This window comes from Neodiprion virginianus, chromosome 1 (assembly GCF_021901495.1).
Source record: "Neodiprion virginianus isolate iyNeoVirg1 chromosome 1, iyNeoVirg1.1, whole genome shotgun sequence".
Taxonomy (NCBI): Eukaryota; Metazoa; Arthropoda; class Insecta; order Hymenoptera; family Diprionidae; genus Neodiprion; species Neodiprion virginianus.
Window position 1 is genome coordinate 754,847 of NC_060877.1, and position 19,481 is coordinate 774,327.

At 44.2% G+C, this 19,481-nt stretch overlaps 2 protein-coding genes across 2 annotated transcripts in view; one reads left to right on the plus strand and one right to left on the minus strand.

Moving 5' to 3' along the window:
* Positions 1 to 19,481, plus strand: part of LOC124301395 (tensin-3-like) — a 135,372-nt gene that overhangs the window by 7,166 nt on the left and 108,725 nt on the right. The gene's annotated exons all lie outside the window — the stretch shown is intronic.
* Positions 1,888 to 17,828, minus strand: LOC124301330 (uncharacterized). The gene is made up of 16 exons (XM_046756230.1): positions 17,707 to 17,828; positions 13,788 to 13,993; positions 13,451 to 13,692; positions 13,296 to 13,379; positions 13,087 to 13,212; positions 12,871 to 13,011; positions 12,673 to 12,796; positions 11,226 to 11,418; positions 10,910 to 11,153; positions 10,685 to 10,843; positions 10,279 to 10,608; positions 9,880 to 10,198; positions 9,590 to 9,809; positions 8,490 to 9,495; positions 8,151 to 8,373; positions 1,888 to 8,000 (listed from the first exon to the last, which is right to left on the minus strand). The coding sequence occupies exons 2-16, from the start codon at positions 13,990 to 13,992 to the stop codon at positions 2,389 to 2,391; spliced, it is 9,228 nt and encodes a 3,075-aa protein (XP_046612186.1). The 5' UTR covers position 13,993; positions 17,707 to 17,828; the 3' UTR covers positions 1,888 to 2,388.

Sequence of the window (19,481 nt, forward strand, 5' to 3'; positions counted from 1 at the left end):
CAGACGCGTCGTTACCGAACGCATAAAAATTTTTTCGGGGAAATCACCAACGCAGGGTATACGATTCGCATCGTCGATCAACATAGGATTGAAATTAGATAATTGATAATTATTCCACTCTTTGAATGCATTTCATTGAATAACAGACTACGCCCTTTTTTCTCCTGTTATTTGATCTTGGAAATAGAGAATAAATTTTCACGCTAACAATATCGTAACTATCGATTATCGATCACCGCAGTGACAAATTATCAAAACTTATTATGTCAGGCGTTGGAATACTCGGTTATTCTAACGCCTAAAATCACCCTTTGCACAAGAAACAAATAGTTGAAATAACAATATTTATGCCAAGCGGTCTTATTACGAACAATTGAACTTGTTAATATTGAATCGTTACAAATTTAGAACCTGAAACCAACTGTGTTATCGTATTGTTTGACCTACAACACGCGACCTGTTTTAACTCCGAGGGACGTTTATCGCGAAACGCGATGATGTAATAAATATTGGCGGACGGCCGTCGATCTTCCATCGTCAGTTCAGCATACGTCATCCGTCTGGGCTTGCGGCAGCCCGAGATAGTGGCGTCAACGCCAGAAGGAAATGCGACAAGCAAACAGTATCGGAACCAGGCGAGCACAACTAACGGGGAGCTGGTCGGTGCTGGTCGGCCTTCGCGGTCTAGCTAGACGCTGAACGTTTTCACTGCTTGACCTACTCGACGGTCATAAAATCGTACAATCTCTCTCTACCTTAACACCGCTGTCTTGCAGTTTAAGCCGCAGGATTACCTGCCGGAAATAAAGTGTAGTAAATCACAGCGGAGCCGTGAAACTGCCTAGAAAACGTCTCAAAGGCTCCCTTATTTTTTCCTGCACAATTCTTTCAAGTCCAAAATCGTTTCTTAATTTGCAATGCACTCGGTATTATCTTACTTTTCAAACTTGTGACGCAACATCGACGATCACGGCGTGTCAAACTGCAGTCGATAGATAACATTCCGCCAAACTCGAGGCGGTAATTATTATTTTTACTGACAATAAGAGTGAGACGTGCATTTCAGCCGATGATGAGGTAATGTTAATAACTTATCGAGTCTGGGACGCGATTGCCGTAGGTAAGGTCGGGGCCGATGATATTTTTCTAACAGAGTTGCAGAACAGCGAGAAGCTTGCTTCGCGGTATACTGTCGGTGTAGGATGAAACTTTCGCTACTGTTTGATTAATCGTAAGCCGTTACATCACGAGCCTCTCGATCCAACGGGCATGATAGGTTTGACTCTTGCAAGGTCACAAAATATCGCCGCTTGAATTATCTTGCGCAAAGTTTCGACGTCAAAATGTGCAACGTACCTGCTTATCTTGCTAAACTTCAATACAAAAACAACAATCATAAACTGATTACCGATAATCTTTCCAGTACGTCGGACAATGAGGCTTCTCGATTATTTCGAATATTATAATTACCACACTCGCCCAGGTGGATCATTTAAGTAATGCAAATCAAAAGATAACTCATCGAGGTTTGAATAATGTCGAACCAGTTTCTTCGACGCGAATGTTTCCAGCTACCGATATCTCATACTTACGCAATTGTCGATGCTGTTGCCAACTCGTGACGTGTCGAGTCGGGTAAGAACGGCCGCTGTATGTACGCTGCAGCCAAGCTGTGGTGGGTAAGGTCAGAGGCAGCGATATTTTTGTAACAGAAGAGCAGGATGTGGGCGCAAGTTATTCGACCGTCGCCGGTTTAACCGAGATAATAAATTGTTGCGAAATTGCGTAGAATTTTATTCACACGATTCGACGGGACGGGTGATATTTTGTTGAAGACAGTAGAATAAAACGTATAATTGTGATTTTATTCATTTTTATTTACAGGGATCATTAAATATTCGTTATACTAGAAAACGATTTGCTATACGTCATGTACAAAATTGGTCATTTAAATAACACCCATGCATATATGTACTTTCGATCAAGAAATTATCGGGCCGTTTTCACTTCTGCATGACGTCCTTTTTTGTACTTATAATTTACGTACGTAGAATGTCCGAAAATCTGTGTATATGTATATATATAGTCAATATCGACAGAACTGATTTTTTACTAGACGACAGGTATATTAGGGAATAAAAATATCTTATATACTAATCTTCCGACAGTGAGTTGTCATTGCTATTATATGATTATAAGAGTATTACGACAAACGAGATCCGTATAAAAATTCACTTTGAAAAATGTTCCCTTCTTCGAATCCTCGTCCAAATTTCACAGCACGGGTAGACCTTACTTCTGTTTCAAATCTTCCGTAAAATTTCCATTTCTATTACGATGAGACATCGTAACGACCACGCACTCGCTTGCAATATCCTTTCATTACATTCACGACGGCGGTGTAGTGCTGTCTGTTCTGAGCTGAGACGGCGCTGCCTCGCTATACGCGATATCGAAGACGCTCTTCTTCTCCAAGAGCTGTTGATGCCGAAGCTTCGTACCCCCCTGCAAAGAAACCGCGATTCCCGAATCGAGGTCGTCGTCGGGTCGCTTTGATTCCGGAGCCCCGTGGAGCGGCGAAATTTGCGGGGAGGGATGCGGAACCGGCGGTGGATGTAGGTAAAACGGGGGTTGTACTTTTTCGTACTTGTAGCTGGATTGCTGACGCGAAGGTCGATGGCTCGGAGACGTTCGCCGAGGCGGTTCGGTCGCGAATATTTCAACCGGGGGATCGTCGCTGTCGCCCCCCTCGGCTTTTCGGAGCTTTCGCCCCTCCTTAACCATCGCCCTGAGTTGCTCAGACTCCGCGTTCGCCAGAGGTTTGATCTTCCGCCGGCTCCTCGGCGTCGCACCTTCCGGTGTCTTGGCCTCCTGAAGTACGTCCTTGATCCTCGGGGCTTCCTTGACTGGCGCACGTTGCGGCTTCCGCTGCCAGCGAGGCCTCTGCTCTTCCTCGGCGGCCTCTTTCAGCTCCTTTCTTTTCCGTTCCATCTCCTCTCGCTTCTGCTTATACCTCGACATGTGACCCGTCTTCGTCTCTGCTGGCTTCGATTGGACCGATTCCTCGGGCTCGGTTTCATCCGCGTTTCGTCTCACCTGACCACCTCCTGGTCTCTCCTGCGGCTTCGAGCGTTGGAACGTGGGGTCTTGACGAGGATCGCTTGGCTTTCCCCGCTGAGTACGAGGTCTCACCTGCAGTTGCGTGTCCCCTTCAAGCAAACTCCCACCTTTAGGCTCAGTCTTCGGTCTACCTACCTTCGTGGTCTCCTGAGTTTCGGCGGTCTTCTTTATCGGTTGAGAACCCTTCTCCGTTCTTTCCTTGACTGATTTTTTAGTCTCTACGCTCGACGGAGTTTGGCCTGCGTCTTTGGTCGACTTCCGCTTCGACGTCTCGGCTCGTTCGTTTTTTGGAGATGTTTTAGACGACGGTTGCTTTGAGCTTTGTTTTTCCATTTTCAAGGTACCGGAACTTGCGATAAGCTCTTCAAGTCCGCTGCGGATCGCCTCTTCTGCAATTAACCTTGGCGTTAATTCGTCGTCTTGAATCTCAGTTGTGAAGGCACTAGGTTTTTCGTCCTTCAGCTGAATTTTAGTTTCTTTTTTTTTTGCGTCCGGATGTTTGTCAGTTGATCGTGTCGCGTGTTCAGCCTGAGTAATATTATTTTCTTCGTCCAGCAGCTGCGCCGTTATTGCCGGAATTCCCACGCTCCCAGGTTCTTCTCCATTTCCGTCTCTACTTTTGGTTCGATGACGAGGAGTTTGATACGGTTCCGTAACCTCGGGAAAATCGCTAGATATTTCACCGATTTGTAATTGTTTGTACCAATCCTCGGGTTGCATCTTTGCTGCATCTAGAGGCTGTCCCTGCATTTTTCTAGGTTCAACATTGGCTTTTTGTCGCTTCTCGGTGGCAGTAGGCAAGTCAGAAATACTTAGCACCGGTACAGCTGCAGTTTTTTCAGTTGAAGGTTGATCAGACGCAATTTCTTTACCATGTATTTCTTGGTTGGAATCACGTTCTTCTGGAGATGACGTACCCGATAGGACATAAAACGAAGGAGATTCTCTGGTCGGAATATCGATCGCGTTAGAAACTTGGGCAATCTTTTGCTCCGGTGACTTCGTATCATTATCTTTGGTATCAGATACTGTCGGCAAGCTGTGCTGATCTACTTCTATCTCTTTTTCCTTCTCCTTTATCGCGATCACTTCATTCACACTTTTATCATTTGACTTATCTGTTGGCAAAAGTACTTTGACTGTTTTCGAACTTGCAATGTTTCCCACTAGGCCTGCAGTTGAGGTCTTATTTGTGATATCTGCAGACTCGAGCTTTTCGTGCTCATTTTTATCTCTATTTGCTAATCCACTCTTTTCTTCCATTTGAGGTGGATCAATTTCTGGTCGAGTGATATCCGGACGCTTTGTTTCACTGCGTGTGATGTCAGGTGGCGAGATGTTCGTGTTACTTGACGAAGAAGTTTCGTTTAGCGCTTTTTCAGGATTTCCATGAGTCGTTTTATTTACATCTTCAATATTTTTTATTTGACTGGAGCTTGGAGTAACGGCAAGTGTGGTGGAATCTACTAAATTAGATTTTGCATCGCCATTTTTCTCCTGGATTTGAGGTGCTGATGATTTAGAGGCCTCACTTGGCCTAATTTCTCCTTTGCCTTTTGTCTCCTCAGCTGAATTTGCATGGCCTGGCGTATCCTGCTGGGTCCGTGCCTCCTGGGACAGCTCGACTACAAGAGCATCATTAATATCTGGGTTCAGACTTTTCCCTGAGCTCGACACCGAGTTGTCTTCTGTTTTCATAAAACTCTGTCTTAAATCACGTGCGGTGTGCACAGCTTCGGACTCCAAAAACATTTTTATCATTTCCTGTGTAACTGATTTGGGTTTCTCGTTAGAGAGAGTGTTGATATCAGCTTCTGCAGCTTCAGAGTCTGATTTTGGTAAAACATGTGTAGTCATTTTCTCAGAATCTTCATTAGTCATGAGTGAATCTTTGATACTTGTATCGGATTGTTTTTCTACTGGTGCAATAGTTACGGTCGATTCTAATATAGCAGGTCTCTCGTTGTCAGGTTTCACTGAAGTCTTGTGAGCAACTTCTTGAGGTTTCGTAGTACTTGGCTCGAACTCTTTTCCTATGGGTGACAAAATTTTGTCAATTTTTGAATTATTTGCAACGATAATCGGCACAGCTTCTCCTAAATGATCTGAAATTTTTTCATCGCTTTCTGGTAATTTTCCACTGCTCGGCTCAAGCGGTTTTTCTATGATAGTATTTACTTCAGATTTTGAAACTTCAACCTCAGTTTCTTTGGATTTGTCTAAAATCTCGTCGATAGTCTTCGAACCTTCATCGGCCGAGGGTTCCGCTGGTTCTGTTTTGATTATCTTTTTATCGTCAGATTTTAATGCCTCGGAAATCAGTGTTGGCCTCAACTTTCCAGATTCACTTTGAGATCCTTCGCCCACCTTGCCTGCGTCGTAAGCGGTTGGTTCCAGTTGAGTCTCTATTGAAACTGCACCGAATTTTACAGTATCAGAATCCAATTTTGAGTTCAAGCTGTTTGGTTTGTTAGAATGTTCTTTACCAGTCATTTGATGTGGATCGGAAACCTTCTCCGTTATTTGAACCGCGCCAGGCGTCAATTTTTTTCTTGTTTTCGGGGAACCGAGATCCTTTCCCACTTCTTGCCTCGGTTTTGACTCGGGCTGAGCTTGTTGAGCCTGCGAGTCTTCAACGATTTTATTTTTTTGGCCACGTTGTTTCATTTCTTTCACCTTAGAACTGATCAAGGTTTTTTTTTCGCCCGCTATAGTATCTTGTTCAGTCGTTGCAGTGCTTGAAGAAGAATCGGATTGTTGATGTCGCGGAGGTAATTGACCTAGGTCAGTTTCTGAACTTCGTGATGTTGGTTCATCAGACAGCACATTCATCCCTTTAGCTTTTGTTGAATCATGCTTCGATTTTTTAGTCTTTAAACTCGCGTGCCGCGATCTATCAGGAGGTTCCTCAACTTCAGAACTCTCTGTACTCATTTTCTTCGCCTTTAGTTGCCTTAGCAATGTTCGCTTCTTGGCGATAGGGACGACCTCTGGTTCGCGTGTTTTATTCTTCCTGATAGACTTTTCAGACGTTGTTTTGAGCATTACTGGCTTTGGACCCGACTTGCTTAGAGATTTTTTTTTATCCACATTTTCTTTCTTATTTTTTTCCAATCCACCGCTACTGCTCTGCGACTCCGTGGATTTACTTTTAGATATGCTTTTGGTACTTGACGTCGTATCGCTTTCTTTTTTGTCACTCTTCTTCGAACTGACAGACTTTATCTCAGTCTTTAGTAACTTGATCTTGGACTTAGTAGGACTGGGTTGCTTTTTGGTCTTGCTTATTTCCAGCTTATGTGCCTTTGACGTGTCTTCGACAGCTGCATTTGCATGCGAACGTTCGTGATACTTGTTCTTGCCGGCATCTGGTGACGATTGCGTTGGAATTTCGCTAAATTCTTCTCCATTTACATCAGCACGGTCTTCGCTTTTATAATCTACGTTTTTAATTTCTTGTGATTCTGTATTTTCAACTAGTCTTTCTTCCAGTGACGGCGTGCTGGTATGTTCGTCAAGAGAATCCGATATCTCCCGAAGTACTTCTGGCTCCAGGACTGCTCTTCTGCCTTCTCGTGTATCTTTAGCCTTGCGGCGCAACAAATTTGTCCTTGTATCAGAACTGGATCGAGCTTCTTCCTGGATCGGTGACCTCATTAAGAGGCTTCGTGATCTCCTAAATTCGCTGCCAAAGCGCTTCTTGGACTTTGATTTTCTCCGTGACTGAACATCGTCGTCGGACTCATCGTTATCACTTCTACTTCGAACCTGAGTAAATGGATCGGTCTGCGTCGCTGCCGTACGGTCAGTCTGAGTCGCAATTGCCACTTGACCCGGCAGACTCTGAGTCTCTAAATAATTACTTGCGTCTAGCCCCGAAACTCTGAGGCTTCTTGCATCTCTGTCCATCACCAGCTGCGTCAGTAATGCATTCTGTTTAGCCAACTCGGCATGTTGGGAAGCGTAGGTTGGAATATTCAGGAAGGATCCATGCTGCTCAGCGTTTTCAGTAGCTTTGGCAACTGCGGTTTCGACGAGCATCGCTGCAGCTGCCTTTCTCTGTTGTTGTAGCTCTGCCTGTTTAGTTTCTATCTGCTGCTTTCGCACCTTCAATTCTTCTTCAGCTTCAAGATCACCGTGATCGAGTATTAGACATTGAACACTTGGTGATTTTTCTCCCATATACTGCCTTCGATCGGGTTCCAAATTGTTGGGTACCAAAAGAACTTCGTGTTTCTGGAGAAACTGCCCGCTACCCTGTTGACTGGACTCTAAACCTTCTACAGAGATCTCTTGCACACTTCCATTAATATCCTGATGTTGTCGTATCCTCTGATCTTCCATGAACCGACGGAGGAGAATGTCTTTACCGTCACTTCGATAGCCAAGTACCTGTTGATCTAGAACCAGAGTAATCGGCCGTTGGGCTTGCGGTGATACGTCGTTATCCTTTTCGTGACCTCTGGTTATTAGACGAAGGACCTCCGCGTTACCATCTCTATAAAATTGCTGTTCGCGAGGAAGTTGCAATGTCTCATCCGCCGGGTGGTAACTGCGGCGTAGAACGTCTGAACCTCGCTCCATTTCGTGTCTTCGCAGCGAATCTAGGTCCCCTATATCATACGTTTGCCCTGCCTCTACGTCTTCGACGTAAAGACGCTCGTCTTGACGCTTTTGGGTCATATCTTGAACCCTCCAGGATGGAGGACCGTCTCTCAGCCGGAGGGAAGGTGCCTTTGATACACCCTGTAGTGTCCTCGCCTCGGCCACGTCTCCCGGCAGTGAGGCGATTCCCCGGTTCTTCATGTTGCGCCGGTTGAATTGCCAGTTATGCCGCATTGGGTCGGCGCTCCAGGCCTGCTTTTTTTCAGACCATTCAGCTGGAAACGTGCAAAAACAGATATTAGTTAATCCTTAATTCAACGTGGGAACAATGGCTCGTTATTGCGATCAGCGATTCAGCGGTGTTCGTGGTTCTCTAAAAAATGGCTCATGCTTGCTTCGAAATTTTATTTTGACTCTAGAATTACCTTTAACGACGTTATCCTGCTTCCTACGAAGGTGGCGCTTCGGTCTTCCTTCAACGTAATTCACAGTCTCTAACGAATGCACCCGTCTCTTTCTTGGTGCCATGTAAAATGGACATCCTGGGCATATGCAGCAAAGAATCAGACCCAACAACGCTAGCAACATGAGCAGCCCCAAAAGAATTAGAAGCCAAAGCAGTAGTTTATTTTCTGCTTTATATACAATCTAAAATATCGATAATCGTACTTCATTATCTGGGCGGAAAAAATTCTTGCAAGCATGTAAATAATTGTCATTAGTAGGAATCTACTATCTAGGACTGCAGTGTCTCACATACTCACATACTCATTCTCTGAAGCCAATGTCGTTTTATTAACTATGTTGATATTCGATTTTCCACCTGAACTTTCATACGTTCCTAATGAAGTTTTTCCAATTGTACCTTCTCCAGTATTACCAGCGTTACTTCCACCGATGCCATCCATAGTATTTTCACCCCTTTTGCCGCTACCAGTACTACTTCCACCCACACCGCCAAGAGTATTATCACCTCCTTTGCCGCTACCAGTGCTGCCTCCACCCATTCCAACAACAGGATTTTCACCCCCTTTGCCGCTGCCAGTGCTACCTCCACCCGTTCCAACAACAGTACTTTCACCCCCCTTGCCGCTACCAGTGCTACCCCCACCCAGGCCAATAACAGTATTTTCACCCCCTTTGCCGTTACCAGTGCTACCTCCACCCGTTCCAACAACAGTATTTTCACCCGCTTTGCCGCTACCAGTGCTACCTCCACCTATGCCAACAACAGTATTTTCACCCCCTTTGGCGTCACCAGTGCTACCTCCACCCGTTCCAACAACAGTATTTTCACCCCCTTTGCCGCTACCAGTGCTACCTCCACCTATGCCAACAACAGTATTTTCACCCCCTTTGCCGTTAACAGTGCTACCTCCACCCGTTCCAACAACAGTATTTTCACCCCCTTTTCCGCTATTAGTGCTACCTTCACCGATGCCACCAATAGTGTTTTCACTCCCCCTGCCACTGCCATTGCTAGCGGCATTTCCCTGAACTGTACCACCATTAATTCCATTATTTCTGTTGGGCGCACCGCTAACTGTTCCTCCAATGTTTCCAGCTGAGTTTCCAATGGAGTTCCCAATCGGGTTTGTAACGGAACTCCCAACAACAGGGGGAGTAAAATCTATCTTGGACGAATCCGTCTTCGCGTCGATAACAGGTACAATATTCATGCCGTTGGCAACCAAGCTTTTGTGAATTTTTTCTATATCCACGAGAAATGTACCGGACATAGTTGGCTCGACCCGCGCCACAACTATACTCCTGGAAAAGAAAATCGTTTGCTAAACAATATTCCACAGTAAACTTAACTCCTGTGCTTGACGTGTATTTTGGATTCCATTTCAAGAAAACTGACATCTTCTCTTCTTGAGCTATTCCGTTATTCGGCCGTCCGGGCTGATCGTAAGGCCGTATATCTTGGATGGTTACGCGTCCGCCGGTGATGGCTGTTAAAATTTCCGCCGTGTGCATTGGGTCGAGATCCTTCGCTGGAACCACCAACATGAGCGTGAGCGCGCCCATCGGCGCTGCATTGATAATATACACCTTTGCCGTACTCGAGAGGTGCGGAACCCCTGAAATCAATCGCAGTTGTCAGGTCTTATCTATTTTAAAGATGAATCGCCTGAGCCTGCAGAAACCCACCCAAGTCGTAGGCTCTAACAGTTAAAGTGTACACCACATCTTCAGCCGCTCGTTTTTTACGGTTTTTCCATATCCTCAACGGTTTCTCTGTAGAACCGCCAATTTTTTGGAACATATTCAACGTCTGCAGCAGATTGCTTTTGAATTTCGTTGCAAAGGTAACGTAATCATTGTTCCGCCTTCGCCTCGATTTGGTCAGCGGTTCTCGGAGTGTTAATTCGCCGGTTACTTCGTTCAGACGAAATTTGTTTCCGTAATTTCCATGCATCAGCTCGTACCGAACCTCATTGTTCGGAGGTTCAGCGTCAGCGTCGACTGCCTAAAAACGATAAAATCATTTTTAAAATATTGTATGACCATGACAATCTCAAATGAACCAGGAACCCTGTTGAAAATCACCCTGATGAATGCTGGGCTGGTGAAATTGGTCTGATCCGAGTTCAGGATGAACTCATAGATCGGTTTATCGAATATCGGAGCGTTGTCGTTAACGTCGAGCAGGTTGACAATCAATGGCACAGCGCTTGAAAGACCCCTACCATTCTCGTCACGAGCTTCTACAAATAACCGCAAACTCGCCGTCACCTCGCGATCCAGTCCCGGTGAACCATCGGCCACGACAATCAACCCGGTCTCCGAGTCCATAGTCAAGGTCTCATTACCAGGTCCAATAATCCCAGTGTACCGCACGCTACCCGACAGTCCAGTGTCTTTGTCAGTAGCGTGCACCTGCGATCAGGCTAGAAATTAATCGGCGCACGAGTATTGCGGAGAATTTTCTTTCGTCAAGCAGTCGGCTCTATACCTGGACAACTCTCATCTTCGGTGAGACGTTCTCAATCAACGTGACCTCGTATATGTCTTTTTCAAACTCTGGTGGGTTGTCGTTAACATCCCTCAGGAACACGATGACCGGTACCGACGTCGAGAGGTTTGTCGCAGGTCCAACTTCCTGAGCGATTATCTGTAAGGTTATTCGAAACGTTAGTGTCGACCTCGGTGGTGCTGTCGGGCTCTCTTCCGTACTCACCATGAATTCGAGCGTCTTTCGGGCTTCAAAGTCTATCAGAGCATTGTCGCGCACTGTCACCACGAAATCGGCCACTCTTTCGGCCACCGTCGGCGTTACTTCAAAAGTCCCGTTGTTCTTTCCAAGCTTCAAGGCGAATACGCCCGTTTTCCCGATGTCCTCGTCTCGCACGGTAGTCAAGTAAGGTTTGTCGAACATCACGGTTGTACCAGGCGGAGCATTCTCGTCCATCCACGCCATGTAGCTGACGATTCGACGAATTTAAATCTCCGTTACATATTATATCATGGTTCATGGCTCACTGTTATTATCTCACCTGTCACTCTCGAAGTAGGGAGGGCTATTCCCCGGCTCTCCAAGGAGCAGACCAAGTTCTACTACAGTCGCTTGCGCCGGGGGTTCGTCTCTTAAACGACGCACCTCCTCAGCTACCACCGTCAGTAAAATTGGCGCCCCTACGTGCGTAATTTGAGTAAGCTCATCCAAGGGTCGGGCCAACGTGATTTCTCCTGTAAAGCATAACGTGTGATACGGTTGGATAATCTTCGTTACTAGGCAGAGACTTCAGCTGGGCAATAATTGCTCGTCGTACATGATTACGATCCAGCTAATTTTACGAGCCTTCTGTTTCGAGCAGTGAAAACTTGACACGATTCTTAACGAACTCGCAGTTTTTATTACAGGAGCTTGAACCCTTGAAGCTGCTTTACACTCTCCCAGCCGTGCCTCATTATCATACGCGTACAGAATATATTATTATGAAGCTGCGGTCTGTTTTATATTCCACTGTATAATAGCCAGTGAGCCGCAAGCCCGCGTAGCCGGTCGCGTGCGTATTTGCCGTCTCGATAACATCGCGAAACTTAGGACGAGGCCAAGACTGACCTCATACTTCGGTCAATAACGTTGCGACTCCTTCCTCGAACTCATTTGCCTAACCCCTACAGCTAGAATCACGTTTTCTTCTGAAACTCGTGATTTTTAAGCTATCGGCTGGATTTTTGATAGTAATAGAACGGTATAACTAATTCGCACCCGGATTGGTTTTAGTTTCCGCAGAGAAAGCTTTTTTCTCTGGGCTCGTTTGACGTCAATGTCGAGGGGTGATACAAACTTGGCAGCGAATTAAGCTCAGCGTGAGTTGAGCGCCAGAAAAGTAAATCTCTTTTTTCGATCAAGGGGTAATTTATTTTCGACGTAATCTTTACGACGAAAGCGACACGCAATGCGTAAGGAAAGCTAAGGTCGTTGAAACATGCGACTAAATCTGGCGCGAATTTTTTTAGCGAGAAACTGTATAACGGCTAAAACCATTCGTGATTAGCCTATAGAATCAAGATGTCTGTGTACAGCTATTACATACTTATTTTGTTAGCGATGGTGGATAAGCTTTAATTTATTCAAGTTTGTACGTGTAGAGGTAAAATCTAGATCACGTGATATAGGCATGTAATCTCCTCCCTGTAGCTGTACACGTTATTCTTTATAGGAAATTCTTATCGATCTATTGCCTCGCCGGCAATGAACGAATATTCAACCGGGAACATCGAGCTATGGAAATATAATAAATTCTAAATCACCCTGCAAACACTTTAAACTGAGTTTTTCAATCAAAACCGTTTTCTATTTGAGATCGAAGGGTAAATTTGCCTTGTGAAGTCCAGGTCCGGCAACTCATTGTCACTAGTCTTCCAAAGTGTTTACTCGCTGTCAGTTTAAATATCGAAAGGGTAAATGAATTAAAAAACCGGGAATAAACTCACCAGTCCATTCGGAAATGTTAAAGAACGGTGTTAAGGGGTTTTCGTCCGAGACCAAACCATACGTGACCTCACGAGGCGTACCCTTGTCACCATCCTCGGCATGGACCCGCAAAATGACATCCCCCTTCAGAAAGTAAATCTTAATAATTAATTCGTCCCTCGATATCACAGCCGACTTAAATTATGTATTCTACTAACAGGCTTCACGGAATTGTTCACCCTGGTCAAGGGGGGAGCGATTGTGAAGACAGGAGGTACGTCCTGGACATCCTGAACAATCACAACCACGTGGACACCTGCGATATTTCTCGTGTCTTTCCCAGGCTCTGTGTAAGGATCCTAGACAGCAAATGATCTTCACTATCGTAGACAAGTCTAAACATAGGTCAAGAAAAAATAGAAGACGCTACTCACCGTCGCGTACATGGTCAGTGTGTACATTGACTGGGTTTCAAAGTCGAGTTCTCCTATTAACGTTATAACCCCTCGAGTCTGAGTCGGCGTTTGTCGTTGCCGTATGGTGAAAAGTTCCTTGGGTTGCTGAATAGGTGAATTCGTTATGAACCCATTGTTAAGCCTATTATCATTGATCATTTCTCAGTAATACTAACAACAATACTAACCCACAACTCGATGTACACCGGTTTTCCCTGCCACGGGTTCGCACGCACGAGTAGATAATCCAACTCCTTGCCGGGTTTGGTATCCTGGCGATAAAAAATCAGTGACAGGTTTTAAGGTGTTATCACGTCGATGTTATAACGTTGGATGAGCTCACCTCAGGGACCATTATAATGGATGGCACATGTGGAAAGATCATGTCTCGGGGTGTCGACGCATTGGTGACAGAGATCGTGGCCTGCATCGAGTTCGAATCGCCCTTCGAGTCCTTAACCCGAACCGCAAAATCGTGGAGACGTCCAGGGACGAGCCGTCGTGTCAGGATCACATTGGCCTGGCACACTTTGTTGTACAGAGTACAAGGCAGGTTGTCGATCCGAACGATTGGCTGGACTACGGCTAGAGTAGGTATCGTATGATTCGATTACTAGATTTCCTCATTGACGATCATCCAATAATGGCAATCAATTGACATAACGCAGACTCGCACTGACCCGTTATGTCGAATACCAGTGGAAAATCTGCATCCTGATCAGTTGCCCGAAGTCTGAATATCACGGAGTCGACTTCTGCGTCGGCCGGGACGAGCACCAGACCCATATTAGTGGAAGTATCAAATTGCGGACGCGAGCCCACTGCCAATCCCCAAATGCATCCGAAATAAATCCATGCGTTTAGCCATCTTCTTGCCAAAGGCATCCTGGAAACAACCGTGAGCTGTAATTCTCTGAACTTGTTTCAAAATATCAAGTCCTCGATAGTTCTCTTGTATGAGTATTACTTCGATTTCAAGTACGGTTAAGTCCTGCAAAAATAATCAGATTCTTTTTCTTGGTACGCGGCATCGCGTGACGAGAAGGCAACAATGCTTGAATTTGACGAGTGGTTGAGTTGACCTCAGCAGATCAATTCTCATGCCTAATTAACGGTCCTCTTTTATTTCTCCGAATCTTTATACGACGTAAGCACCGCTCCGCGGTTCTCGAGGTTACTGAACTTCCAGCTCACAGCTCTAGCCGCCTATCTTACGACCGTTTCCGGTTTCGGCTCGTGCGAATAATTTATTCGTTTCGGCTGCCCGCCTTGGGTGTTTGCGTGATATTCCGTTTCTCCCTTGCTGGTCATTTCGAGACGATTTTTCGGGTTACAGGTCATAGGTCACAGGTCAAATACTTGCTGAATTCGTACGTAATCCTCGTGCACAATGGCAATTACACTCGGCGCTATATCTAATCGTTCTACGAATCCTACCTATACGTCTATTACCGGTGATGTTTTGATGGATTATTGAACTCTTGGAATTATTGATTAATCCAGTCTGCCTGGCAGAAATTATTGATGATACAATTCGCGACGCGTTCCAACCCGGATTAGCTCACCGTGGTCAAGCTGCTCGTGCTCGATTGATTAAAAATTGCAAACGCTTCACTGGCACGTGTCGGTTAATTCAAATAGATCCTAATGCCGTCGGATTTTCGGCGTTTCAATATCTATTTTGGTGATCTAGATTAGTTGATCAATCCGCAGACTCGCAGGGCGTATGGGGTTAGTGAAATTTTATGCACGCAATTACGCTTACGTACCTACGTGTATACCTGTAATATCATCTAAATCTAATCAGAAAATACAAACATTGCTACATAGGTCCGTCAATACACCGACTAAATGATGTCAAGGCTGTTGGACTGTCCGGTGGTAATCAATCCTTATTTTAGTGCTCCTCGCTCCGAAAAATATCGACCGTTGCCGAGCCAGCTGACGTCCATCTTATCATTTATACACCTATCGCTTGTATTAATTTAGGAAGGACTGTGACTTCAGCCAGGGAATGAATTAGGGTCTGTAGATTGATTACGACACTTTATTTTAGATTTTCTTTGTTTCCAAGGCAAAGTCTGAATGTAAATTAATGTATAATAATCACAGTAATTTGGGTAGGTGATTAGGCACTTTGTTTCCTCATCAGTAGCGAAAGAACGGAAATTTATTCATGAGTCATTCGATCTTATTCACCAGACCTGCGTCATTTAAATTTTTGCTACGTGTGCAGTTTACTGTGTTATCATAGTGAAACACGATAACATTAACTTGTAGTTGTTGGCATGAGTTTGAACCTCTTTAGTACGCAGCCTGAAGGCAATTCTACAACGTAACTAAATTTGTAACTAGACAAAATTCGTTCTTGAAAATTCATTGAGCGGTGGCAAAAGTTGTGTGAAATATAGCTTAACGATGTACTGGTTATTCATTCTCAACCAAAAGTGAGACTCGTCGACAATATTGAATACTTTATGATAAGATAAGAATCTTAAAGAAATCAACCACAATAAAGACGATAAGAAAATCAAGTTTGAATAATAATAATAATTTATTGAGAAAAATCAACGAATTTGATTTCACATGTAAAAAAACAGATTCCCTGAAAATTTGTTAAACAATGTTTTGTTTATCCAATTTTTCAAGTATTCTTCTAATTTAATTTTCTTATCGCCTTTACTGTGGTCGATTTTTTTCCGATTTTCATCTTCTCACAAAGTATTCAATACTATCGACGAGACTCACTTTTGGTTGAGGATGTATAAACAGTACATCAAACTTAAACAAAATCCTCATACCTCCACGTCCGTGACTTGAGGGCATAAAATGTTTATCGCAAAGAAGACAAGAATACTTTTTGGCTAGATTCAACGTTACTTCAGTATGAAATGACAATTTTCGATAATTCAGCCCACAGCCTTGAGTTGATGATTTTATGTCTTAAAACCACTTATAATTGTGGGGGTCGTTTTGTAGTAAACTCGGTCAACCAAATCGAAGCATCGATTGGTCGGCCTTCACCTAGAGATCAAAAGCTACCTATACTCGTCTGCCTAGATCTAAGGTCTTCCCAGACCCACGACTGAGCCCATTGTGCCCAGGTGACTCGAAAGAATAAACGAAGAGGCCGAAAAGTTCTTGGTGCCGAAATATCCATCCAATATTCTAGACGATGACGAGCCGGCACGACCTTATACGTACGTCATCGAACTTGACATAGGAGGTTTCACAGATACCAACATTTTACTCGAACACGCCGTGTAATTTATTCAGGACAAGGTAATTAACCTCGACTTTTGACATCTTTAGTAACAAGTCCAGTTCTGCTCGCTCAATAGATGTTTGGTAACCGCCATAGCATCAGAATTCTCTTCGCGATCGTATGTCGATCGACTAGATGACGAACAGAGAGTTTGCTGCTCGATCATTGTTCGTTCAAAAGTTATGGCAAAGAATATAAAACGAGTAAAAATTGAATCCGTCACTAGAGGCAGAACTGCAGGAGTGACGGTGAGCCAGGGTAAGCAGTGCGTGACTGTTCGGGCGTTAGTTACGAGTTGTAAGTCAGCTAAGAAACAGGTCAAATGTTTAGCCCTATATTGATCAGTACACTTTAAACCATCTTATTTTAACGCCCCTGCTTTCCTACGTCAGCGTGATTATTTTCCTCGGATTCTCGCAGACGGATGCAAATCGTCGCCTCGCCTTTTGCTTACAGACTTCAATTACGAGCCTCGCAAATTTTCCAATTACTTAAATGGCTCTGGCTACTCAATTGAATTTCTTAGCAGGTAAAATCGATCGACGCAACAATCGTAACAATATAATCTTTCGTTATTTCTTCAATCATACGCCTCAGCCGAGTTTTAATAATGAAACGCAAATCCTTTGATTGACGTAAATACGACTACTTGCTTGCACGGTTGTTCATTTACGCGCCCGCGAATCGCCAGCTAGACACTCTGAGCTGCGGTTGTTTAATCAGCGTGTTCAATCACCGGCTTAGTTGTGTACATATCTGTGAAACAGCGATCGATGAATCGCTTCCGAAAAATCAACAAGTCAAAAACCGAGTGTTCATACGGTTGCCGAACGAAGCAAGCACAGGTATAATTGAAAGTGAAAGAGCCGTCGGTAGTTCTGCAAGTTCGGCAACTAAAGTTTCAGTTGGGGAGCACGTATCAGACGACCGTAAACCAGAGGTAGAACTTTAGCAACAATTCCCTGAGAGTGCAGCTGATAAAGTTCACGTTTTACGAAGAAGCATTATTTTCACCGAGGGCGATATAGTGCGAAATGTGGGGCGATCGGATATCTAACCTACGGGGGATGGCGTGTCATCGTTATTTCGCTATGTTTTCTATCGCGCCGGGCAGCGTCGGCGGTTCGCTCGTCTATCGAATAATTCGCCTCATCCCTCGTCTGTTTCAGGAATTTTATATCGCCTCAGGTGTCTAGCTAGCTCACGACCTTGGACACAAAGTCCAAGGAAGTGGTCTACGAAAATGACAATAATAATAACAATAATAATCATGTTGCACATGGCATGAAAGTTGGTTAAAGTTGTGATTTGATATTCAAGTGATAATGTCCTACCTGACAAGTTACTTCACGTTATCAGCAGCGCGGTTGTAAACAGCATTCGAAATTTACTAGAAACAGCCTTACACGTAGACATTATCGAACGTGGAAACTCAAACTTATTAAGAAGTCGAAAATTTAGAATCTCAATCCAGCTGGTACAGATCACTTTGCCAAAGTTTTTTTCAGTGTTAATCTTTTTTCGGTGTAATACATTTATAAAAAACAAAAGTAAGACAAAAGGCTAATTTTTCTTAACCATAAAATTTGTGCAATAGTATTATTATTAAAAAATCCTCTTATAAAAGTAGCCTATTGCAACTAGTATCACTTTTGTGTCACTTTGATTATCAGTTACGATGGCACGGGGTTCAGGCTCCTTTGGTTGAACCGGTGCTGATCTTGGTGCACGTCATGAGAGATTTTTTCTTCAATGTCCCGACAGGATAAAATTGCACACGCGTCTAATCACCGTCAGCCGTAGTCCAGGTCGGACATTTTCGTATTCGAACAGTCGCCTCGGTCGCCGTTCCGAGGCATGTGAAAGACCGCTAACCCTTGTCACCGGATTCAACCCCGCCGATACGTTCCCGCTAAACCCAACCCTCCATCCCTCTGACCGACGTCACACTACCCGACTGACCAATCGTACGTTACCCCCAGCAAACCGACGTATTGTATGTATCGAAGCGTGTTTCGCTTTATTTCTCTCACTCCGAAACTCGTAAGTCACGATGTATATCGGATAATAGCTCGCCGGTTTGCTCTACTTTCAATTACACACACTTTTTTAAAACTCAATTTATAAACTGTCAGAAGAAGTAAGTATTTCGTGAAACTTATGAATCGATCGTCCGATCGTTAGAATTTTCACATAATAACCATTTCTACGCTAAACTTCGAGTATATTGCCATGAATCCTTTGGCTTCAAATATTAAAGTGCCAGGAGTTTCTTGGTTTTTAATAAAAAAATATGCTTATCAGAGCCTGACGCTTCTGACCCGTGAACCACGTTCGACTAAACTAGTGAACTTATTGCTTTCGCAGGTCGCCGAACACGTGGGAAGTTAGATATCGATATAATACAAACGCTTGCGTAGAGCGGTGAGTCAGAACGTGGGTCATTAGATAGAATGAAACTTGACGCTATATCCCGAATCGGTAGGGTTCCGACATTCTTTGTGTTGCACAGTCAATTTGTAAAACTTACCCCGTAGTATCCAATAACTCGCTGAAAAGAGAGTAGGTATACCTAGCGAACTGTATAGTAGGATTGAGAAACGATAGCTCTACATTATCAAGAAAAGAACATTTTACAGATTAACAATAAGTTATTTTCTGGATACGCCAATGCGCAGAAAATAGGAATCAGAATGCAAGGCTCGATATCAAATCTTTTATTTAGTACTGCAATTTTAAGTACATGTTGTACAAAACTTCATATCCAATTGCACGTACTTCACAAAATACCAATGCTCGCTGTGTTTCTGTTCCGTTGCAAGCATATTCTTTCTGGCCGTAGGATAACTGACGCGAGATAAATTCAGAATAATGCTTCTGGGGGCGGCGAATATTTCGCAACTACGTAAGGCTGGCGTTAGGGGTGAGAAGTTGGAAGGCTTATCTTCTTCCTGAACGTCAGCATTGCGTGGCACACTATGCTAATCCCTTTGTTCGACCACGTACCGCAATCCACTGAACACTCCAGTTACCTCCACCGCGATCTGGCTCAAGCCATTTTTACTTTTTATCGTGGTTTTACATCCAGAAACTTACTCTTTGGGTAGCT